The sequence below is a fragment of the Sinohyriopsis cumingii genome, chromosome 7, assembly GCF_028554795.1.
Source record: "Sinohyriopsis cumingii isolate HCF-2022 chromosome 7, ASM2855479v2, whole genome shotgun sequence".
NCBI classification, from domain to species: Eukaryota; Metazoa; Mollusca; class Bivalvia; order Unionida; family Unionidae; genus Sinohyriopsis; species Sinohyriopsis cumingii.
Genome location: NC_142967.1, coordinates 25614960 through 25641545, shown reverse-complemented (window position 1 = coordinate 25641545; position 26586 = coordinate 25614960). Strand labels below are relative to the sequence as shown.

The 26586-nt window shown below is 36.0% G+C and overlaps 1 protein-coding gene across 1 annotated transcript in view; it reads right to left on the bottom strand.

The window, feature by feature from the left end:
* LOC149794917 (uncharacterized) overlaps positions 1-26586 on the bottom strand; it is a 109966-nt gene that overhangs the window by 21895 nt on the left and 61485 nt on the right. Inside the window, exons 19-25 of the mRNA XM_089963731.1 lie at positions 21863-21988; positions 17818-18022; positions 15632-15777; positions 14808-15022; positions 13729-13878; positions 12447-12531; positions 379-540 (exon numbers count right to left, since the gene is read on the bottom strand). Of these exons, the coding sequence (XP_089819857.1) occupies positions 379-540; positions 12447-12531; positions 13729-13878; positions 14808-15022; positions 15632-15777; positions 17818-18022; positions 21863-21988 (1089 nt within the window). The remainder of the gene's footprint in view (positions 1-378; positions 541-12446; positions 12532-13728; positions 13879-14807; positions 15023-15631; positions 15778-17817; positions 18023-21862; positions 21989-26586) is intronic.

Genomic DNA, 26586 nt, shown 5'->3' with positions numbered 1-26586 from the left:
ATCACCCTGTCTGCTGTAGATATCTCACCTTGACTAGTCTTACAGTACATCTATCACCCTGTCTGCTGTAGATATCTCACCTTGACTAGTCTTACAGTACATCTATCACCCTGTCCACTGTAGATTTCTCCAGCTCATGAAATATTTAGTTTCATCATGTGAAATTTTTTTTTCCATATAAATCATAAAATACCAGACTGATTTCTAAAGACAACAGGACTTACAAACATATTTTCTGCAAACTAAAATAGTATATACAAAGTAGGGAATTTAATACACTGAAAACAAGACTTACAACATAAAATACTATATACAAAATAGTGAATTTGAAACACTGAAGGCAAGACAGTTCCATTTCTAGAAGCATATTCAACTTACAGAGTATTTGAATGAGCCAGACTGTGGTTTGATGGCAAGTTTTCCAGTGGCTGTACGAGTCGATGAGGGGGCATAAATCACATAAACTGGTACCTTCTGTCCTGGCTCTACTACAATCTCCTGACTCGTAAGTCCCATCTGATTGGATGTGGTGTTCTGGAGCTAAACAGGCAAATTCATTATCATAGAGGTCAACAACAGCATGCTTAAAAGTTGATATTATAACATGAATTTCTTTTATTTAGCTTTCATTTTTGATAAATAAAAATCTGGAGCAGTATGTAGAATCATCATTTGTTTGCAATACTAATATTCATAAAATATTAATTAGTAATTCTAGAATCTGAAAAAGGACAGGGTGAAAGTTCCTCTAAAGAGGGCACAGAAAGGCATGTAATTCACACCAATGTACACCAAATGTACGAGACAGTGCATAGTGGATATCTGCTTGCATCAAGTGTACAATGGATACATTTTATCGCATGGAACACAAACTCAGTATTTTCACCAGTGACAAAGCCACAATTGATAATACTTGAGTTTTTCACCCACAAAAATATACATGTTATTAACTTGGAACAAATACATTTTCTTTCTTATTTATGTTCAAACATAGTGACTAACAATAAAACTGATTAAAATAGATTTCTGCTGGATCAGTTTTTTTTAACATAATGTTATCAATGCCTGTTGAGAACACTGAACAAATATTTTTCATAATTCTCTTCAGTGAGTAATAAAAATTGTCTTGGAAAATCTATTAGTTCATTGGTTAGCATTGAATAAATGCCCAGCTATGACTAGGTCTTATAGAATATTTCCCACCCCCAGTCTCTAATACCCAGCTATAACCAGGTCTTATAGAATATCTCCCACTTCCACTCTCTAATACCCATCTATAACTAGGTCTTATAGAATATCTCCCACTCCCAGTCTCTAAGTAAAGATCATTATCATTGTCAAACTCATGTCATGGTACCAAAATAAAATACCAAGTTTCAGGAAGATATCTCAAATGCCAAGTGTGTGAATTTGAGACATATGGACATTAACATTTTTTTAAAAATAAATTAAATTGCGATAACATTTAAGATCCTGATCAGAAAGAACCTTTTACAAACACAGTGTCAAGTAATGATAAGAGAGCATCTTGATATAAGATATCTCAAATGGTTGAGGATATATGAAGGTTAACTACAATTTTAAATTATATGGAGAAAACTCAAAGAGTACTAATAGTCGAGACTATATGGGACACAAGCTTTTGTCATGAAACAAATACATACCCAGTTCATAAAGATCTCTCAAAACAGTTCACATGGACACAAGATTATGTCATGATACAAATGCATACCATTTCATGAAGATCTCTCAAAACAGTTTATATGGGACACAAGCTTCTGACATGGCACAAATGCATACCAAGTTCATGAAGATGTCTCAAAACAGTTCATATGGGCACAAGCTTATGTCATGATACAAATGCATACCAAGTTAATGAAGATCTCTCAAGCCAGTTCAGGAAATATTAAGCTGATAAAATCATAATGGATGGATTGATGGACACAATAACTGATTTTCACATATATGTTGGGACAATGTATTTGTTGAGACACCATAAATTAATTTTAAAAGTAATTTTTTGGTGCACTGTACATTCTGGGACACATTGTTTTTTTTAAGTCAAAGGTTGTGTGACACTTTTAAAACATTCGAAAATTACAAATTGGAAAACGCACTAACAGTGAAATTTTATTTAAAAAAATATAAAACTGTACTTGAGATAAAACTCTTTAATCCACAGAGCATTATCTCATCAACACAACCTTTCTCTTGCATGTGTACCATCCATTCTTTCAGTGTATGAATAATTTTTATTAACTTTCTCGTACCATGACAAATTATCGTTAGAGGCAACACATCACCTGAAGTGGAAACTTCAAGGACTGAAGTCAGATTTTTTTCAAATCTGCACCAGTCATGCTAATTCTCACACTTTTCACCCTCATCTTATCATTAATCCATCCAGGAATGAGATAAAAGTAAACTTGAATTTCATCCATGTTAATGATCACAGACCTGCCAACCCTGACGAGTCCGTCTCAGTAAGGCAGTTGATTTTTTTTCCACAAGATTGACCAGTTTTTAGTAAGGGTGTAAACTGCTATTGTAAAGCTGGAAAATGTAATTAAATGTTTGACACATTGACAATAAATATTATGTTCAAATGAAAAGTTTGTAATGTACGCGTAGACTTAATTTACCACTAGTACAGTTGCACAAACTCCAGTTCCAAACCCTGTGCAGCTCAATGACTTGTTGCTATCTCTCAACTTGACATAATTCTTGGAAATTCTTTTCCATTTCAGATGATGATGGCAATCATATCTCCTGCCATGAGACATACTCAAATTGGCATGTGATGTCCAATAAACGTAATTGTGTCCTTTCCAGCTTTTATTCACAAGAATCTGAATAATCCTTTTTATTCTTCTCTGTCAATTATTAACATTGTTCAATAAGCTTGTATGCCCTTTCATCTTAAACATGGAGGTATAATATTAAACACATTAAAATAGAAGCACCATATAAAGCACTGCTTTCTGGTTGTCATTTTTAAAAATTCTATAATCAACAGTTTGATCATGCAGATGCTTCGCATGAACAAAAAGGTGCAATTTAAAACATCTGGGGTGCTGCTGTTAAGTTAGTCTGGTTCCCTGACTAATTTTACTAATTCTAAGATGAAACCCAGATCCAAATAAAACATGGATGAACCAATTATCAGGATTCTTCAGCAACGGATCATTTTTCTGTAGTTCTTGCTAGTATGCCATAAGTCCGTATTTTAAGGGTAATTTTTGTAAGACTTACAGCAAAATCATAAAAGCTGGCAGTCTGTCAGATCATGCTGCATCATCTGCTTCACTTCTGGACTTCACAAATTCATCAAATGATTTTATTTTTCTCCAAAACTTCTGGGTGACATTGGGTCATTGATGTCTAAGCATGAATCACTAAATTGTGTCACTTCAAAAATTGTTCCATTGTTTCAATTTATTTTCAAAATTCCCATGAATACTAGTGAAAAGTTAGCTTCCATATCTTGGTCATCTTTGTATACAAAAAAAAAAAAAAATGGCTCACATAAAAGAATCCAAAGTCGGCTTCCCAGGTTGGCTTGCTTGGTAACAAAAATAACCTTTTGTCTTTGATGTCCTGTCAGTAACTTCAAAGAATCAGTTTACGGCTCGCTGCCAGCTGTGTTTAATCACCACCTGAGCTTCTATATGCTTGGCATCTTAAGTTGTAATTAATACAAAGGGACATTGATTTCTGCAGGTAAAAAGTATACACAGCAATAACTTGCTTTAATGATACTTTTGTAACCCGTGCTAGTTAAAAGAGTTTAACTTGCACTCAAGTAAATGTGTTTTCAAATAATGATTTTTTTTTGTGTGAATATATTGTCATATAGTCGACCTGGATGTAATTCAATAGTTCACCTAACATTATGTCATGCATGAATGGCATTTGTCTTTAAGATATCAGTTGATTATTTCCTTCTTGTTTGTGAAATCATCTGCTTCTCTTCTGGTCTTGATGAATTCATCAAATGATTTTATTTTCTCCAATCTTCTGGGTGACACTATGTCCGTCCATGAAGCACTATATTGTGTCACTTCAAAATCTGTTCCATTGTTTCAATTTATTTTCAATATTCCCATGAACGCTGTATGAAAAGGAACCAAAGTTAACCTCCATATCTCTGCCATATTTGTATATTAAAATTATTATTTTTTAAAAATCGGCACACTTAAAAGAACCCAAAGTCAGCTTCCAATGCTGGTTTGCTTTGCAATATAATAACCTTTGAATTGATATCCTTTAAGAAAAAAGAAAAACCAACTTCATTAGTATCCAAAGTCGGCTTCTGAGGTCAGCTTGTTTTGTAATAAAATTAACCTTTGTCTTTGATGTCCTGTAGGCAATTTCAAAGACTGAGTTTACTGCTCGCTGCCAGCTTTGTTTATTCACCATCCGGCTTCTATGTGCTTGGCATCTGTAGTTATAATTAATACAAAGAGGCATTGATTTCTGTGAGTAAACAGTGTACACAGCAATAACTTGCTTGCATGATACTTTTGTAACCCATGCTAGCAAAAAGATTGTCCCTTGCACTCAAGTGAATGTGTTTTCACATAATGACTTTTATTCGCGAGATACTGTCATATAGTTGACCTGGATATAATTCAATACCATGTCATGTGTGAATGACATTTGTCTTCAAGATACTGGATGATTATTTCCCTCTCATTTGTGATTCTGTTGGATCCAGTTTTCAGTCAGATAACATATTCGAACCTTTGAGCACAACCAAACATGAGTTGTTTCTCAATGTTCTCAGTGTCAATGAACAATGTGTCATGTATTATCGGACATAAGTGATAGAAGCTACAGTATGGAAGCCTATGCTACATATACGAGGTTTGTGGATATATTTTATTCTTTAATGCTCGTGATGAAAAAAAGGAAGTGATAACAATACAAGGTTAGTTCTTTCTTTTTATTATCGGATGAGCGTTTTGTTTATATATTTTATTGCAACGTGCATTGGGGGGGGCACAAATTTAATACAAATTTATTTTGTTTCTTAAGTCTTGGTACATATGACCTAGATGAAAAATGTTTCACCATAAATTCTGGGACAGGAAAAAAATTTTTTTATCGGTAAATATGGTAGATACTGTATACATTAACTTCAAGTAATACTACAGCAATCTATTGACACATAATTATGTAATAAAATACATTTCTGGCAATAGCATGTATATCAATGCAGTATATTATCAGAAATATGGAGATCTCAGTATGTATCGCCTGAGCCATTAAACCTCTAGCAAAATATACCATACAGCTGTTTTAAATTACCTTTACAAAATTTAACAGCCAAAACTATTAGAAGAAGCTTATTTACATCTGTGGGCTTCACTCTTTCATATGTGGCACCATGAGTTGGTAACAGTTTAGATCCCCTCCCCACTTTGAATATTCCCACAAACTCTAGAAGAGTTCTGATAAGTATTATTATTATGCTGAGACTTTCTAAACATCTAGTTCAATTTTTATTTATCTGAATTGCCAAAAAATAATTTTTAGGATTTAGTCTAACGGCAATTAATTAGGAAGAAACCAGTTAATCTTACTCCAAATAAATATACATCATTAAAAATCAGATGATTTATCTAATATTAAACAGATATGTATTTTATTTCACTCCTGATAAATAAAGCCATTTTTCTTCAGCAAATAATTCTCTCCAACAATGCATGGAAAATATTTTACTGAGCAAAATGTTTCTTCAATAACACATACTTAGTCATAATATCTTCAGAGTACATCCAATACCTTGCAAATCCAACCCTCACATAGAAAAGAATTGCAAAAAAGTCATCTTCATCCAAAGGTGGAAGTCTTCCCTTAGATAGAGGGTTTGGTACAAAAATTCTATCCATATATCAGTCACTACAGGAGTGGATGTGGAAGCTCTTACATGAGTCAAACTGCAGGGAGGTCTTGGGAGGGTGTGCCTTATTTTGACTGTGTAAGTATTATCAAAGAAAAACACCTTTTAGTAACAAAAATTGTTTTCATCTTATATTACATCACCTGATCATAATATCTTGGAATAATAAGCAGGAGGAGGAGAAAGTTACATCCCTAACTCTAGCACAGACCCTGTATCTGGTGGTTTGGAAAAAATATTTCACTCCTGCAAATTCCATAAGTAGAGTAGCCTACATCTGAATGAATATGGAATGAAGCCCGTTATGCTGCATTGGTCCTGCATTAGTTTCTCATAAACAGAGTCAACGATCCATTGTATCCATGAATACAGTGTCTTCATGGAAATAATTCCTCTTTAAATGATAAAAACATGCGAGTTCTCCCTTGTCCAATTGGCTCAGCTCCTTTGGTCCCACTTCAGATCTCTTACAGGGTCTTGTTGATGCCACTGGGGCAAATGATACAACAGAGATAGCAGGCTAAGCCTTCAGTCAAAACAAGAAATCGTTCATAAAATGGTTGGAGAGGTGGACTAACCTCTCAAAGCATCCAAAGGGAGATAGCTACCTATGATATCAAAGGCTTTTTGAAGCAACATATTTCCACTAACAGAAAAACTCACATTTCTTACAAACAGGCACTGCTGGAGCAAACCTGTCCACTATATTTTATAAGAACTGTTCTAAAACAAGTGCTTTCTTGATATAAGGCAAGTGTGTATGTTCCCCATCCCCAAGTAAGGAGAAAAGACCTGTATTTACAGCTGTTTGAGCAGGAAAGGAAAGGGAGGATTTCCTGGGATTCTAAATTGCCAAGTTCACGAAGTTCAAAAGGGATAGGAGATCGCTTCTGCCCCTGAAGATAATCAAACTTACCATATGGCTTTGGAGGAGACTGTCCATGCTTCTGACCGAGAGGAGAATCAAACTTACCATATGGTTTTAGAGGCAAATGTCCATGCTTCTGTCCCTGAGGATAATCGAACTGACCATATGGTTTTGAAGGAGACTGTCCAGATACTCTACCAGATAGTCAACCAGAACAGGGCAACAACCCACTCCATAATTTGATAAAGACCCAACAAAAGGACTCCAAATTGGTAAACTTTGTTGCCGTATGCAAACAAAAAAAAACGTTTGTGATGCCAGATGATTAGAGCCATGAAATTAGGCCTCTGTGAGATGATAACTGATGGCATACTCATCCTTTTAGATGAAGAATCATATGAATATTGCCTTCTCTATTTATAGCATTCAAGTGGAAGAATGAATTCTTTGTGGCAACTCAACTCTATGATCAAGTTACTGTTGGCCATTTTGGTACGGAACAGCTATGAATAGAACTCTGGAGATTTAGGTTTTTGTGTAGTCTTGACTGCCCTTTTGTCGATGAATGACTATCTCCTGCTGAAGAATGATGTCCTTTTCCCTGTCTGACAGCACATCTGTTAGATGGGGAGGGGAAGAAAGAGGGAGGGCCTGAATAAACAAAATCTATTGACTCTCCAAAATAACATGGATTACTCAATCAATTTGCAGAAACAGGTACAGTAGTCCCCCTCTTGAACGGCCCCCCTGACCAGCAGCCACCCGCTCCTTACAGGCAGAATCCGTTGGCACCGACACGTTTGTGTTCAAAAGTACCCCTCACGAAAGGCCAACCAGCTAACGTGACCAGCGGCCAGCATATTAGTGCAATAATATAAAATTTACCCCTCACAAGCAGCCGCATTTTATTTTGATATGTATCCAGAACCAGTACTTTATTCATAACGTGTGTTAAGTAATCCGATTTCTGTTTCCCGATGTCAGGTTTTCATTACTGAAAGAAGTGTTGACTAAAGTACATGTACCACTAAGGTTAATATTATATCTATTATGCCTCACGAGAAGCCACATTTATTCCATAAAGCCAAGAAAGACTCAAATTTTAATCCATACAAAAGGGTAAGTATATGTAATCCAATTAGCCTTACTTCTGTGTTATCATAAGATGTCCGGTTTAGTCACTTCGATAATTGTTAAGATTACAATTATTGAACAGTAGTAACAGCTGAGAAGTGGCAGCATCGATGTACAATACACAAGCGTCAGCAGGAAAATGGTTTGATAGTTTTTATGGCTTCCCTTAGATAGATGTTCACTTTGATAATTAGTGGCTAATACTATTGACAATAATTGTTAAAATTACAAATCCTAATGGGCGTGAGGTCAAATCTGCGTGATGTTAAATGGTACATATCAAAGCCATTTTGGCTTCACTCACTCAGTGTAAAAAATGTATAAAAACAATAGAGTACCAGACTGCAACTAACAAATCACGTGACAAGATCCCCTCCTTTAAAAACACACGGCAATTTGTTTAGATGCATAAAAATTTGTTTTATCAGTATTGTAGTTGGCAACATGAATAACTTACTGCAAAAAGATCAACATGTCATCAAGGAAAAGAAAAATAGAAGAGAAAGTGAAAGTAATTCAACTGACCGAGAGGTTCGGGGAGGGGGGTCGAGGATCCTTGCAGAAAACTAATGTCGGAAAGACTCCGATAAACAATATCGTGAAAGATAAGGAAACAATTCTGCAGAAGTGGGAAGGTGAAATGGACAGAGAAAGGAAGATTGTTAGAGCCAGGAGATGTTTGTATCCTGATTTGAATGACAAGAAAAATCAACAATTTTGTCAGTTGAATTGGGATGTGATGACTTTACCGCAAGTAACGGATGGTTGCACAGATTTCAAGTGTGACACAATATTAAGTGTTCTGTCCTTAGTGGAGAATCAGCTGATGTTAATAATGAAGTTGTCGAAGATTGGAACAAAAGACTAAACGATATATGCAGGGGATATGACAGCAAGGATATTTTTAATTGTAATGAGACTGGTTTGTTTTTACGACTGTTACCAACAGAGTGACAGATGATGTGATCTGTAACATAATTATAAAGGCAGTTTTAAAACTATATCAATTGTTGTTCATAACATTCTTTTGAAAATGATGAAACAGTTTGTTTTTCATTTATTTCACAACATGCATGTGATATTTTAATGAAAATATTAAATGTTTCAGAATTAAATGTACTTGTGACTTTCTTCATATGTATTTACTATTCACATTTGTCATCCCCCTCTAGAAAAGCCACCCTCATTATAATGCCACTTTACTGCTGCAGCAGTGGTGGCCTTATAAGAGGGAGACTACTGTATATCCAATGTGACCAGAATTGCAGGAGCCTAGCAAGCTCTGGCAGACCATCTCAGGGTTGTGTTAAGTCTGCAGATGGAGACATGAGGTTTGAGGGTCAAGAAACTTGGTTTCTTACCTCCCCATAAGATACCCCTAAACTGGTTCCGCTATTGTATGCTGGCATAAGGCTGAGATGTGAATGGCACACAGGCTGTAAGAGATTCCTTTTGCATGGTTTGCCCATTGTCTCTCAGTTGTTGCAGCACCGGCCAATATTTGAAACACGGATAAGAATGAAGTGGCAACTTGGAGGGGTAGTTCTTGAGCTGCTAGTCACTGAACTTCCTCAACTTTGCCCTCAAGCAGCAATAGTGAGCCAAGTGGAGTTGTCCTTAAAGCCAGAGCAAGATGCAGCTTTAGCAACATAATGTGGTGTCATATCAAGTTAAGAATGGCCAAGGAACTCATCACATTTGTCACTGAATGGTGAGCTGTTGTGTTAACAATTAAAGCAATTTGGGCCATCAACTCCCAGGAATTTCAATTGGTCAATTCTTCTGCCAGATGTGTTGCAAGAAACATATTTTCATCCACTTTATAAAAAAGTGGGACAGACATGTTAGCTGCTGCTATATTTTTATCTAATTCTGAGAGTTCAGTATAGTAGATGGTGGAATGTATCTTGTACCGGCATGGTGAAAATGTCACAGCTAACTGGCTCTTAGTAAAGAAGGCCTTAGCATTCCTCTGTCACAGATACATCCAGACAGTCTATTGTTAATCTCCTTTCATTTCTGTTGACTGGGGAAGCAGCCTAAAGATTGAAGACTTTTTCAATGATGTCAACCAATGCTTTAACTTTATATGAGAGTAGAGTGTGGAGGGCATTCCATAGCTGGCAGTGCCTGTTATATCTACTGGATGGCAGATTTTAAAAAACTCCATCCTCTCATGGTCAAATCAGAGAAGGGCTGTTACTTGGGACTATCTTCACACTCACTGTATGGAGTCTAAAGTTCAAGGTCTGCTTCCATGTCAGGATAAACCATTCACCGTGGTAACAATGATCATGGTCAATACCTGGCTGGTAAGCACCGAATACAGGACATGACAGCTTCAGATGATTTTGATATACTGGTGCAGATGACTTGTTTCACTGGGAGTATGGTTGGCATGGTTACTGGCAGCTGGTGCTAGCACTGGCTGTGCCATGGGTATGACTAGACATTCAGATCTATTACTTTACTGTCATATTTGTTTGTGCAGGCTTTTGCTCAGCAAGATGGACTGATCCGTGACTAAGATCCCTGTAAATGTAATTGTAAGTAGCCATATGCCTGTTAGGACAGACAGATCATCTCTAAGATCCCTGTAAATGTAATTGTAAGTAGCCATATGCTTTTTAGGACAGACAGATCATCACTAAGATCCCTGTAATTGTAAGTAGCCATATGCTTGTTAGGACAGAAAGATCCATCACTAAGATCTCTGTAATTGTAATTGTAAGTAGCCATATGCTTGTTAGGACAGACAGATCCATGACTAAGACCCCTGTAATTGTAATAGTAAATAGCCATATGTTTGTTAGGACAGACAGATCATCACTAAGATCCCTGTAATAGTAAGTAGCCATATGCTTGTTAGGACAGAAAGATCCAACACTAAGATCTTTGTAATTGTAATTGTAAGTAGCCATATGCTTGTTAGGACAGAATGATCCATCACTAAGATCCCTGTAATTGTAAGTAGCCATATGCTTGTTAGGACAGAAAGATCCATCACTAAGATCTCTGTAATTGTAATTGTAAGTAGCCATATGCTTGTTAGGACAGAAAGATCTATCACTAAGATCTCTGTAATTGTAATTGTAAGTAGCCATATGCTTGTTAGGACAGAAAGATCCATCACTAAGATCTCTGTAATTGTAATTGTAAGTAGCCATATGCTTGTTAGGACAGACAGATCCATGACTAAGACCCCTGTAATTGTAATAGTAAATAGCCATATGTTTGTTAGGACAGACAGATCATCACTAAGATCCCTGTAATAGTAAGTAGCCATATGCTTGTTAGGACAGAAAGATCCAACACTAAGATCTTTGTAATTGTAATTGTAAGTAGCCATATGCTTGTTAGGACAGAAAGATCCATCACTAAGATCCCTGTAATTGTAAGTAGCCATATGCTTGTTAGGACAGAAAGATCCATCACTAAGATCTCTGTAATTGTAATTGTAAGTAGCCATATGCTTGTTAGGACAGAAAGATCCATCACTAAGATCCCTGTAATTGTAAGTAGCCATATGCTTGTTAGGACAGACAGATCATCACTAAGATCTCTGTAATTGTAATTGTAAGTAGCCATATGCTTGTTAGGACAGAAAGATCCATCACTAAGATCTTTGTAATTGTAATTGTAAGTAGCCATATGCTTGTTAGGACAGAAAGATCCATCACTAAGATCTTTGTAATTGTAATTGTAAGTAGCCATATGCTTGTTAGGACAGAAAGATCCATCAATAAGATCTTTGTAATTGTAATTGTAAGTAGCCACATGCTTGTTAGGACAGACAGGTCCAACGCTAAGATCCCTGTAATTGTAATTGTGAGTAGCCATATGCTTTTTAGGACAGACAGATCAATCATTAAGATATCCGTAACTGTAGATGTATCCTGGCGAGACAGACAGATCTTTACTAATATCCCTTGACTGAGATAGCTGGACCGCAGGGTAGTGGATGTACCCAAAAGGTATTATAATCAGATAACCAAACTGAAGGAAGTCACAAACATAGCACACCAGACAGGTACCTAGTAAGTTTTGTCATATGGAACAAAGAGGCATGACAACTCAGAAGAAGCACGGTACCAGAAAATACAGATATGGCATCAGTCTTACACATGAAATAGGGCAAGATGCAAATCAAAGGCCAGGAATAAGGGCAGAGCACACAAATTGGGGACAAGGTACTATTTCCCTGCTGGATTACTGAAATATATGACACTGTACTTCTGTTTGTTAGATTTTGCAGACAGAATATACCTCTTACTATAATAGCGATAAGGCTAGTAAAATGAAGTGGCAAAATTTACATAATTAATTTGTACTTGAACTACCAATTTTATAAGCTTTAAATCATACTTATATAAAAGTTAAAGGATAATTAGGTCAACTGGCTTTCAATGGCAATAGCTTAATAGCCCTTTAATTAGACAATTCCAACCTGGAATCTTATCAATTATTAGGAATTACTGCCATTTTGGAAGCATGATTTACAAAGGACTTACCTGGAGGCATGATGTACAAAGGACTTACCTGGAAATCAAGGCAGTCAGATCGTATGGAAACCTTCAATGTCAGAGCATGTTCATCTTGATTCAAAAGATGAAGCTGCTTCTGTCTGTAAGAGTAAACAAACAGCAAGTGCTTTATGGACACTGATCTAGATAATTACTGATGTTGCTTCTATATGTAAGAATATCAAAAAACAGCAGGTGCTTCATAGACACTGATTTACATATATGAAGTTGCTTCTGTCTGTAAGAATAAAAAACAGCAGGTGCTTCATGAACACTGATCTACGTTGCTTCTGTCTGTAAGAATAAAAAAACAGCAAGTGCTTCATGGACACTGATTTACAAATATGATGAAGCTGCTTCTGTCTGTAAGAATAAAAAAACAGCAGGTGCTTCATGGACACTGACCTACATAATTAATGATGTTGCTTCTGTATGTTAGAGTAAAAAAACAGCAAGTGCTTCATTGACACTGATTTACAAATATGATGAAGTTGCTTTTCTCTGTAAGCATGAAAAAAAACAAGTACTTAATGGACACTGATCTAGATAATTAATGACATTGCTTCTGTCTGTAAGAATTAAAAAAAAACAGCAAGTGCTTCATTGACAATGATTTACATATATGATGAAGTTGCTTTTGTCTGTAAGCGTGAAGAAAACAACAAGTACTTCATGGACACTGATCTAGATAATTAATGATGTTGCTTCTGTCTGTAAGAGTAAAAAAGCAAGCAAATGCCTCATGGAAAATGATCTAGATATATCATTTAAACCCCCAGCCATGTCACTGTGAATTAACTGGTTCCTAATTTTATTAACCCTAAACTTTCTGCTGGACCAGACAAAAACCAGGACTAAGATCAGGACAAGAAACAATAACAGTGTAAATAACAATAACAAAAATGTATATGCTATACATATATTTCAGTAATATGTCATTTATCTTTGTTATCAAATATAATCTAGAGGACACTGTTTTCAAGTATTTAGGAAATTTTTTTTATTTTTGTAATTGGTAGATTAGCTTGCTCAGTTAAAACAATTACTATTTTAATCATATTTCAACAACTTGCAATGCAAAAATGATGCATACTATATTTTTGCTTCAGGTGGATAGTGTTTAATTTTTATTTTTAATAGGTACATTATCCCACTCACATTTACTCCCTTAATTACACAAGCAAAACATACTTTTAATGTATTTTGATGGTGGCATTGCATGTTGCTGTAACAAAAAGGTTGGCCATTTGATCCCTTTTCCAGAGGAGCACTTGTTCATAAATACCACTTATACTTACAAATAACTTCCAAGTGCTACTCCTCCAAACACCAAAGACTGCTTGTCACTGAGAAGTTGGGGTGCAGAAGATCTAGTCTTGAGAGTTACTTCCCCATGAAGCTGAATCTCATATAGAGGGCCATCTGGTTCAAGGTACAACAACAGATGCCTGGAAAATAAGCAGGATACAGGTTAAGGTCACCAACTCTTTTAACAACAATTGTCTACCTAAATATCTCCAATTTGTGTACTTAAAAAATGTCAGGTTTTGTAATGACAATGACCCAACATATATTTTATTATTATTAAAGCAAATTAGAAAATGTATTCAAAAGATAAAAATATTAAGAATGTGTGCAAAAATTATAACCACTGCTGACATTTCCAAAACTTGCAAAACCAAAAGTTTTAAGCATCAATGAAATTCTGCATATAGGTATAATTTATTAAGTTTGTCAAACAGTTGCAAATACAGTTTAAACAAATTCAATTTGACTGGTTAATTCATGGAAATTTTCCCAACTGATCCCTAAGTTTAGTGATCAAAAACACCTTTGTAAAGGTCATCCACATGAACCCTTAAAAAATAAAACCAGCAATAATCCATCTGTACCCACCCTAAATATTACTATCTTTTTTCTTTACCAAAAATAATGTGGTTACAAAAAAATGGTACAAAAGGAGTTTAAATTTACACGCACGATTCAGCTAATGAAAAAAATTTAATAAGAGTTCTGCAAACAAAAATTTCTTGTTTAGGTAGGTATAAAGTTAGGACCTTTTTCAAACAAGGCCTGAAGCAAACTACATGATGTTAGATTTGAAAATATTGACTGGACCAAAGTACATAACAGTGATCATGAAAAATAATGAATGGACCAAACTATATGAATGTCCTTGAAAATATGGACTGTATCAAAATATATGATGGTGACCTTGAAAATATGGACTGGACCAAAATACAACTGTGGCCTTGAATGTATGGACTGGACCAAAATACACAAGTGGCTTCATAAATATGGACTGGACCAAAATACACGAGTGTCCTTGAAAATACAAACTGTATAAAAAAACAACAACAAAAATTATTAAACTTACGTCTTAAAGCATTCGACAGATTCCCCCTTTGGTTTCAGGGTCACAATGGCCTCCTCCTCTTTACCTGGTCCAATTGTGACCAGTGCTGGCATGACAGATATCAGGTCTTGATGCTCAAAGACAGACTGCGACACCTGTAGATCTATATTACCTGCATTTTTCAGTTTGATGGCCTTACTAACAGGCTGGTTTTGAACTGTCTTCAATTCCACAACCTGGATATAAAGAGGTACCAAACAAATGCTTTTTGTAAAGGTTTACTTCTCCAGTTTGTCTGTTGATTTTAATGACAAACAAGAAATTTTCAACTCAGGTGTCTGATAGAAGAATCTATGGTAAAATATGTTGTTTTTTTTCACATGCTGATTATTTACATTTATTATTCATCTGGACAGATAAAGAATCCAAAGTGGCAAAGTAGTTGTCATAATGAACTCAAGAAAAAAAGAAACTGGCATCCCATTAATAGAGAGTCATAGAATCTCGGTACCTTCACACCATTCTATACAGCAAACACTCTGACTATGCAATCTTATGGGAGGCTCAAGAGGACACCCCCTCCATGCTAACATCTTATTCAACATTTTGAATATAAAGTCCTCCTCATGCATAAAATAAGGAGTTGAGCATATTGTTATAACTGTGGGAGCAATAATTTCTGTCCTCTCTGTCACGATCATCATAACTATATAACTGAATCTGCATTTATCTGGATAAAACCCTGTACTCCTTTTCATCTCTGAGTTTGGAAAATTTGCGACTTGATTCAGTTTTAATAAATTTCCAGCAATAATGCAAACTTTTCTCATTCAGCCTGCAATTACCTGTAAATCCTTGGGGATGTGAAGTTTGGTCACACCCACAATCGCCTGCAATTTGAGCGATTTTAACACAGGAAGCCGTGATGATGGAATATCTACCTCCACATCCACCCTCGCTGTGAACTCCTCTGGGGGAAGCTGAGCCATTGCTGATGAAAAGAAAAAAGAGAGTTTCACTAAACAAGAGGCCCATGTGAGCCTGAGATTACCCATCCAACTGACATCGACTTCAAAACTAAATGAAAAACAATTGAACATATTAGATAGCGGATCAGCATCATTTGTGCAAACTTTAAAGACTTAAGCCAGGATACTTTCTGTGAAATTTTTTCAACTACTGACTAGTGCCTGAGAAGCCTTTTAGAGCACAATGGCTATATTGAAGAATGGAATAGTAGCACTGATATAGATTTTTGAGGATCTCATGCTTCAATGTTTTTTGTTAAATTTCGTTTAGCATCTTTTGAAAAGAACTTATGGGTTTTTTTAGCAAATGGCTACATATCTGAAGGAATATTAACATGATTTTTGTATAAACTTTAAGGCCACATTGCTTTTTGTCAAATTTGATCAAATTCTGTCAGTTTTTAAAAAGAAGTCATTTTAAAGACTTCTGCTTTTAGTAACAACAGCTATATCTGATGATGGATTGGTTAATAGATTCTAGTGAAAAGTTTGCTTAAAAAGAATGATAGGGACTGCATGTCATGCCCACATATAACAAGGCTAGGACCAGGGACTGCATGTCATATGGTCATACCCACATATAACAAGGCCATGGCCTGGGACTACATGTCAGACCCACATATAACAAGGCCATGGCCCGGGCATGCATGTCAGACCCACATATAACAAGGCTAGGACCAGGGCATGCATGTCAAGCCCATATACAATAAGGCTAGGACCAGGGCATGCATGTCCAGCCCATATATAACAAGACCAGGGCCAGGGACTCCATGCCAAGCCCACATATAACAAGCCAGGGCCAGGGACTGGCCCACATATAACAAGGCCAGGGCCTGGGACTGGCCCACATATAACAAGGCCAGGGTCTGGGACTGGCCCACATATAACAAGGCCAGGGCCTGGGACTGGCCCACATATAACAAGAACAGGGCCTGGGACTGGCCCACGTATAACAAGGTCAGGGCCTGGGACCGCATGTCAAGCCAATGATCAAAGCACTGCCTTAAAATATGTGACCCTGACCAGACAGTCAAAAGGTTTCATCAAGTATGCTGCAGAATGAATTGTCTTTATAATAATTCATCCCAAATATGAACTAAATGCATCAAGGAGTTTAGCAAATATAAGCAAATGAAAGATCTTTAACAAAAACATTAATACAAATTTCCTATAAATGTGACCATGAACACTAGTTACAAGTGGGGCAATCAAGCAAATCATTGAATTGTCATTGTTTCGCAATGATGCATACCAAGCATGATAAGAATCTATCAAGGGTTTTAGGAAATATCTGCAAAGAATAAGCTGAACCAAAAATCCTAGCAAACCGTTTCAGATGCAAAGTGAATGCTATGTCCTGCTTCATGCTTCCCAATAACATGGGTGGTCAAAAATGATAATTCCTACTAACATGGGTCGTCAAAAATGATAATTCCAATGAAGTTATTCATGGATGGCTTTGTTACTGATTCAGGAAATTCAACAACTGAAAGATTTATTGTCCAACTAGCTGGTGACACAACTTGATATTGCAAGTTAATTATCATGAACTGAATAAAACAAAATTTTGGCTAGCTATTTCCTCTATTACATTTCAATTTCCATAAATATATGTATTACCTTAAATCAAAGATTTGATCAATTTGAGTGTTTCCATCCACATGTACGTGAAATGTTATTCATTTTCTCCACATTTCAATTACACTTTGCCTCTACTCACATTTGTTACCTATCTCCAAAATTGTTTTTTAATTATGCTTTGTATTCTGAACTGTTCCAAGTTGTCCACATGTTTCTTAACAGCTTTATGAGTAATACAAGCCCTTATTCACCATTATTGCATGGAAATGTAACTAATGTTTAAAATGTTATTTTTCTAAATTATTTTTATATCATTGTAATTGTATAGATGTGGAAAAATGAACACAAGCTTACATGTTTCTATATTAGTACAAGGCATGCAAAAGTGATCTAAAATGTATATACATGTATGCAACATTTACCTCTATCACAGTGTTTTTCAGGAGGTTTGCAGTAGATGCACACCTCATGATATTTAGGTTTCTGGTTGTCAATTCCAGGAAGACACAAATTGATGATAGTTTTCAAGAGGGCTGGGGACTGTGGCCGACTGCTCCATGATATTATTGAAATATCAGATGTCCGCAAATCTTTCTCCGAGAATGAGAAGCAATGCCATGCCTTACTCTAAAATTTCAAAAATAGTAAGCATGTTAACATGTATCTAAATTTTAATATAAACCAAGAGACAGATATGACACACACAACAATTAGAAACAAAAGGAGACAGATGTCCTTACAAGATGTAATAACCCTCTGAATCTGATAAACTTCTGACTCAAGAAAGTATGTGGTTTTATTCCTCTTCCTAAAATAGTCAAATAAAAAGTTAAAGTAGTTTTATATCATTAGTAAATATCATACCTCCAGCAACCTTGAGTTCTATTATTAATGGGGTACCAATTTTGGGGGATATTGTGGTTATGCTTTACCAAGCATTTAAAGTCACAACAAAATATAATCCAAGTTAATATTCAATGCACTCTATTATTCTTCAACCCAGCCATACTTAACAGGAGGGCTCAAAATGAATGCTAATCCACTATCTATCAAACAGTTTGTTGATCCAACCAGTATATCAGTAAAACCCATCAGTCACTAATCCACTGGAACAGTGAAAATTAGCAGCAGTCACCTATCAGTTGGAATTCCCTATAATAGTAAACTGAGCACCTACCATCAACCTGCATTTGGCAAGGTACGATCAATGATTCACAGCATAAAAGGACTGGTTTTAATCCATTTCATTCACTCCACAAGTAAATTAATGTGATTACTGTCCAAACAGTCTTCACACACAAGGAACTAGCTTGGTATATTGCTCCAAAGCACTGATCTCATTACTCATGATAGCAAAACAAATAGGGTTTTAGGCTTGTGCTGAAAAGGCAACATTAACCAACTCAGGAAATTATACTTAAGAATGTGTTTTAATAAACATTCAATACATTGTGTGGCTACAACCGTAAGGTGTGCAGCTGCCACCAAAATGGCAGAAATTTGATGATGACATGTGACCAGAAATATGATCAACTGAAGAGACCAAGAAAGCACCAGAAATGCTTGGCAAATCAAAACAAACGGCTTAAGCACAATGCAAGAAAGTCCAATTGCTCTTTCTATGCTGAGTATTTGGATAAAACAAATCTGTAAGTAAATTATATCTATCTGAGAATACATACCTGATAAAATTAATGTTAGGTATGTTGCTACCTTTAGAACCCAACCCTACTAAAAAGACGAAAATTTGTCTTTTCTGTCTATCTCGTACAGACAAAAGACAATATCTCTTGCCCATTACCTCCCCTTTACACCACAAGGTGTCACTAGTTTTTATGCTGAGCGATATACCAACAAGGATGCTTACAGGGTGGATAGGAGGGTTTCTCCTTCAAACATATTCCCTGATCATGTTAATATTCGGAGAATAGGTAATAGAAGGAGTAATGTTAAGCACCAGACCTATAAGTTCACCCATTACCATGTTTCATCATTGATGTGAATATTGCATAACTGATGTATTCAAGGCTTGTTATTTGCTTACTTTTCAGGTGCAGGGGTGGGGGTGGGATTTTCATTAGAGCCTGTAATTTTTTTACTTCTTTTACTTTAAGAATTATTCAACTAATACCATGGTTCTTTCTGCTTTGGTACATCATAGCAGGAATATTTTTGTTGGAAGTATTTGAGAGACAAATTACAATATCTGATATCCATGAATTTCAACAGACTGAAAGTCTATAAATATTTTTAGCATAAAGAGATAAAAGAACTTCAGTATATAATCATATTCAAGGAACACATATGTTTATAACCAATATATTAATTTAAACATAAATATAACGTTGCATATTTCTGGCACTAATCTGTTTTACCTTGATGACTCTGTATTATAAAGATCCTATGCCTACTGAGGTCATAGTCAATCTAAATTATAAAGGCCCTAAACTTAGCGAGCTTATAGTCAATCTAAATTATAAAGGCCCTAAACTTAGCGAGCTTATAGTCAATCTAAATTATAAAGGCCCTAAACTTAGTGAGCTTATAGTCAATCTAAATTATAAAGGCCCTAAACTTAGCGAGCTTATAGTCAATCTAAATTATAAGGGCCCTAAACTTAGAGAGCTTATAGTCAATCTAAATTATAAAGGCCCTATACTTATTGAACTTATAATCAATCTAAATTATAAGGGCCCTATACTTATTGAGCTTATAATCAATCTAAATTAGGGGGCCCCGAGTGGCCGAGTGGTCTAAAGCGCTCTTCGTTACAGATCACTGCCATCTCACCTCTGTCTGCGGCGGTTCGAGTCTAAGATTCAGCCAATGTGGGCATGTGAGAACGCTTGCCAGTAGCTTCTCATGGGTCAGTGGTTCTTTCCGGGGTTTTCCAGGTTCTTCCTCCACCATTAATACTGGCCGCCATGTATAGCCTATCGTGCTGAAAAATGGCGTTAAACCCCACAACAACAACAACAATCTAAATTATAAGGGCCCTAAACTTAGAGAGCTTATAGTCAATCTAAATTATATAGGCCCTATACTTAGCGAGCTTATAGTCAATCTAAATTATAAAAGCCCTATACTTAATTATAAAGGCCCTATACTTAGAGAGCTTATAGTCAATCTAAGTTATAAAGGTCCTATACTTAGAGAGCTTATAGTCAATCTAAATTATAAAGGCCCTATACTTAGCGAGCTTATAGTCAATCTAAATTATAAAGGCCCTATACTTAATTATAAAGGCCCTATACTTAACGAGCTTATAGTCAATCTAAATTATAAAGGCCCTATACTTAGCAAGCTTATAGTCAATCTAAATCATAAAGGCCCTATACTTAGCGAGCTTATAGTCAATCTAAATTATAAAGGCCATATACTTAGGAAGCTTAAAGTCAATCTAAATTAAAGGCCCTATACTTAGCGAATTTATAGTCAATCTAAATTATAAATGTGTGTGTGTGATTTAGATTCTTAACATAGCTTTAACAATTTTACAGTCATATTGCTACGATGTCAGCAGTGTGACAGTTTAAAGTGATGCCTAAGCACGGGGGCATCTTGCTGCAGACTTGTCACATGATGTACCCATTCAGTCACATTAATCTGCTACCAAGCCAACCAGTCCTAACACTAATCTCTTAATGCCAAGCACCTAGCGAGGCAGCTACTAGTACCATTTTTTAGAAGTCTTTGGTATGACTCAGCTGGCATTTGAACCATCTCCCACATCCGGGGTGGACGCTCTAACCACTAGGCCACCGGAGCAGTCAAAAAATTATAAAGACCCTATACTTAATTACAAAGGTCCTATACTTAACAAGCTTATAGTCAATCTAAATTATAAAGGCCCTAAACTTAGTGAGCTTATAGTCTATCAAAATTATAAAGGTCCTATACTTAATTACAAAGGCCCTATACTTATCGAGCTTATAATCAATCTAAACTATAAAGGGTCCTATACTTAGAGAGCTTATAGTCAATCTAAATTATAAAGGCCCTATACTTATTGAGCTTATAGTCAATCTAAATTATAAAGACTCTATACTTATTGAGCTTATAGTCAATTGTACTAGAAAGGCCCTATACTTATTGAGCTTATAATCAATCTAAACTATAAAGGCCATATAGTTAGCGAGCTTATAGTCAATCTAAATTATAAAGGCCCTATACTTATTGAGCTTATAGTCAATTGTACTAGAAAGGCCCTATACTTATTGAGCTTATAATCAATCTAAACTATAAAGGCCATATAGTTAGCGAGCTTATAGTCAATCTAAATTATAAAGGCCCTATACTTATTGAGCTTATAGCCATTCTTATTATAAAGACTCTATACTTATTGAGCTTATAGTCAATCCTACTAAAAAGGCCCTATAGTTACTGAGCTTATGGTCAATCTTACTAGAAAGGTACTATACTTATTGAGCTTATAGTTAATATAACTTATAATGGCCCTATACTTACTGAGCTTATAGCCAATCTGAGAGGTACTGAAGCTCGACCGATGTTTCTCAATTCAATTGTTTTCATCCGACTACTGCCCCAACTCATGTGACCAAAGTTAATGAGATCCCCTGTTTCTGAAGCCACCTGTAAAGAGAAATGAAAGTGACTATTCTTAACCATTTTCATCCTTGTATAGGCAGACTTGAACTGTTGAAAAGACTTATGAAATAAGTACTACGAAAGGTTTTAGTTCACTTTTACATAGAAACAATACCTTCTGCTGACAGAAAAATGCAGCAGCAATATAAACAAGACAGAGTGATCTAGAGTTTCCACCCAGCTTAAATGTCTGATAGGAAACAGAAGGATGTATCGACTGACGGTTTGGTTTAGTGTTTTATGACAAAGCAACCTACGGATGTAACTTACTACAAGGGCAATGGGAGTCAAGTGTCTTGCCCAAAGGCAAACTATAGTAGCTGAACCAGGCCAATGTCATGGTGTCATATGTTGAATTTTTCGATTATGCTTTCCTTTTCACTCTGTAATTTAAGAGCCAATTGAAATTATTGAATAAAACAAGGTATAAGCAAGTTATCATCACTATAACGTGTGTTGGATAGCAAAGTGAGTTCCTATCTTTAAAGTCAAGGACACAGGTCAATAGTATAGGCCTAAATCAAATTTGACCTTCTGCTTTCAAGTTTAAAGTAAATGAATGAAGCACTGTTTGTTTGACATCTTATCCTGAGTGTCATGATTGCAACTCATTATTTCACAGTTTCTTTAGTCTTTGCTTTATATCATAAAAGCTGCTTGAAGTACAAGCATGAACTATGGTACATTTATGCTTCCCAGTTTGATCGCATCTCATGTATCTCAGTCACGGTTTTATCTCCAATCTCAGATACACTATTCAATACCTATTCTGCACTTTTCCGCCAATGATCTTCACAACTGGACGATGCAGTTTGGTTAAGTTTGATATCTGCCCTTTAACTTTACAAATAGGCAATGCAGTTTGGTTAATTTTTATGTGTGCCCTGTAACTTTACAATTGGGCAATGCAATTGGTTAATTTTTATGTCTGCCCTGCACTTTACAATTGGGCAATGCAGTCTGGTTAATTTTATGTTTGCCCTGTATTTTACAACTGGGCAATGCTGTTTGGTTAATTTTCATGTCTGCCCTGTAACTTTACAACTAGGCAATGCAGTTAATTTTTATGTCTGCCCTGTAACATTACAACTGGGCAATGCAGTTGGTTAATTTTTATGTCTGCCCTGTAACATTACAACTGGGCAATGCAGTTTGGTTAATTTTCATGTCTGCCCTGTAACATTACAACTGGGCAATGCAGTTTGGTTAATTTTTACAGCTCAATCTTAAAGATTATACAACCTCATCTTGGTAGGCAAGTGACGAAATTTCACACAGTTTGCTTTTTTATCTTGCTTGTTTATTTTAAAATAAAATTTGTCCACACTGTTTGCCTTCTTTTTTGGATAGTATACAATGTCAGCGTATAACGGAGTTATTCCACGTTGATTCTAGTTCAACATCTAGCTCAGATAATTTGTACTTTTCAAAGGCAGACTATCCATTTCATCACTGAATGAGTTTATTTGCTTTATAAATGCTTTCTTATAGAAAATGACTGCACTTGTGTATTGTTCTGTAATGTTCCATCCATCTGTCTGTCAATCCATCCATATCATTTACATGTGCAAATCTATAATTTAATTATAGCACAGCAAAAGCTTCCAAGCAGGTATTTATCCTCACTCAAATCGCATATGCCTGCTTTATCTACAGTTTGCTATTTGCTGCCAAGAAAATGGGCTTTTCATCCTTTCCCTCTTACTGTTCCATGAAAATTACAATTTTCATATTTCTAAAAGTCATTAAAATCATATATGCTAAAACTTATCTACCATCTCTTTAAAATATTTATTTTGAAATTATAGCAATATAGCTATACAGCCTTGCCACTTGCTGTTGTTGTTGTTGTTATAGGGTTTAACGCCATTTTTGAGCACACAATAGGTTATACATGGCGGCCAGTATTAATGGTGGAGGAAGTACCCAGGAAATCCCCAGAAAGAACCACCGACCCTCGAGAAGCTACTGGCAAGCTTTCTCACATACCCACATTGGCTGAATCTTAGACTCGAACCGCCACAGACAGAGGTGAGATGGCAGTGATCCGTAACGAAGAACGCTTTAGACCACTTGGCCACTCGGGGCCCCGCCTTGCCACTTGTAACAAAGGCCTCTCTGACAAAAAGCGCCCTTAACCACAACCAGCTGCACCCACTGATATATATGCCAAGTGTCAAAGTAATATACTGAAAGATTATCGAGTATTACTCAAAAATGGAAGTGTGAATAGATATAGTGCGAAAGATGGATAGATGAACAGACTAATGGAAAAAAATACATCAAATATCAGAACACTGAACACCAAAAGGACACGTCAATACCAGTATTCTAATATGTGGTGTAATCACTGAGATATCAAAAGTATTTTTGGTGTTCATCCCCATAACAAAAATGTGAATAATGGATGGACAGACAAATGGACAAGAAGATCAGCACTATTGAAACTGAAGTACCGTGACCACCAAAAGGTGGACCACTAGCCTAATACATATCACAGCTTCAAACAGATACCTTGACCAGTTCTGAAGTTAAACTGTCAAGCTAAAATTTCAATCAAAAACAGAAGTATGGAAGGAAGGAAACCATTTCTATATCCTGCATGAAAGCAAGATTCAAATAACCATCCTAGACTGCAGATGTCCAGTAAATATATTAAAGAAGTATTCTAACTGAGATATTATATTGTCTTTGATGCTGCATGGCAAGCATTTGTCTGAAAAGGTGCGGGAGAAAGTTAATATTTTGAAATTTTTTAAATATAGATTGGATTGCTTGTCCTTGGAAAGAATGTATACATCTTTTATATCTCTTATGTTTGCCTGTATTGACTGTATCTGGGATAATTGTACTATGCAAGAAACAGAATCACCAAAGACTTTTTTTTTTGGGAGGCTATGAGAATAGGTGCTGCCAAGATTTTGACTCAGACATTATTGTTTTATATATATCTATATTGTTTTTTAACTCCTGGTACATGCTTTTGTCTAACTTCTGTAATTTGGATTAACTGCTGTAAATTTTTTGATTATCTATAGTTGTATTTCATATGTGCATCATCATCATCATCATCAAACCCTTAACTCAAGAGGTCGTTGGGGACTACAGTTGACTTTACAACCAATTCTCTTCATCTTTCCCTGTTCTCTACTGCCCTTCGGGAATCTCCAAATCCCATGCCTATTCACTGTGCCTTGCAAGATTGTTTTTGCCAGTCCAGATGATCTTGAGACATGACTGTACCACTTCAGTTTATGCTTTTTTTACAGTGGTCATGAGGACTTCATAGGATCCAATGGCTCGTTGGATCCTGATGTGGACTTCTTCGTTGTTTACATGGTCAATGTATGAGATGCCCAAGATCTTGAGGTAGCATCTCATTTCAAAGTTTGAATCCTTCTTCGTAGATCTGATGTGAGCATCCATGTTTCACAAGCATACAGAAAGATGGATATGACAACTGAGCACATCAGCCTTATTTGGAACCAAAAGAAATGTTGATATATTTCCATATTGGTCTCAGCCTTGTTATTGATGCTGCTGTCTGGGCAATCCTGCAAAGTAGTTCTGGTTTGGAGCCCTCATCTATGACAACTGATCCCAATTACTTGACTCTTTCCAGCTTTTTCTGTCCACTGACCTTTATTTCTGCACTGATGCCATTGGTGTTATTTGTCATCCATTTCTTTTTGGGGGGGTGCTAATCTCCATACCGTATGCTGTGGAGGTTGTGTTGATGCACTCAACCAAGTCGGCCAGTTCTTTTTCATCTCCTGCTAAACCATCAATATTATCTGCAAAGCGAAGATTGGTGATTGTTCTTCCTCTGATGCTGACAGTGCCCTTGTGGTCACACAAGGCATCATCCATGATCCTTCCAGGAAAATTTTGAAGAGTGTAGGTGACAGTAAACATCCCTGTCTGACTCCAACTGTTGTTCGAAACCAATCTCCTCTGCTGCAGTTAATGAGGACAGCACTGGTGGCTTTGTTACAGAGGTGCTCAACGACCTGCACCAGGTTTGAGCTGATGGTGTACTTTCTCATAGTTGCCCATAAGGCCGCATTCCATACCCTATGAAAGGCCTTTTGGAAATCTTTAAAAACATGGTATAGATTCTGCTCATGCTAAAGGTATTTCTCGCAAAGGAGTCATATATACATAGAGTCTCTTTTAGTATATTAGAGAACATAAAATTGCATAGGATCTATACATTAGATGCATACATGTGTGTTGACAGTTACTAATAATAAAATTATTAGTAAATATTTTTAAGAGATAGAGCCTTTTTCCTACTGGACATATCAGTCAGGTGGTATCTTAGAAGACTTAACTTAATTCCTATTGGACAAGTTAGGTTACATGAACAGGTATTTTGAAATATTAGACTCAGTTGTAAGATCTGTCATTTTGGGTATATTGCAACATATAGTTGTAATAGACTCTTGAAAGTGTACATTAGGAGAGAACTGAGCAATCAGATTTGATTCCTATTTGGATTAGTTCTTATTTCTGGTGTTTCTGATGTAACATCAAGTCTGCAGATGTGTTTTATGTTGTACTTAGATATTATTTGAGTAAAA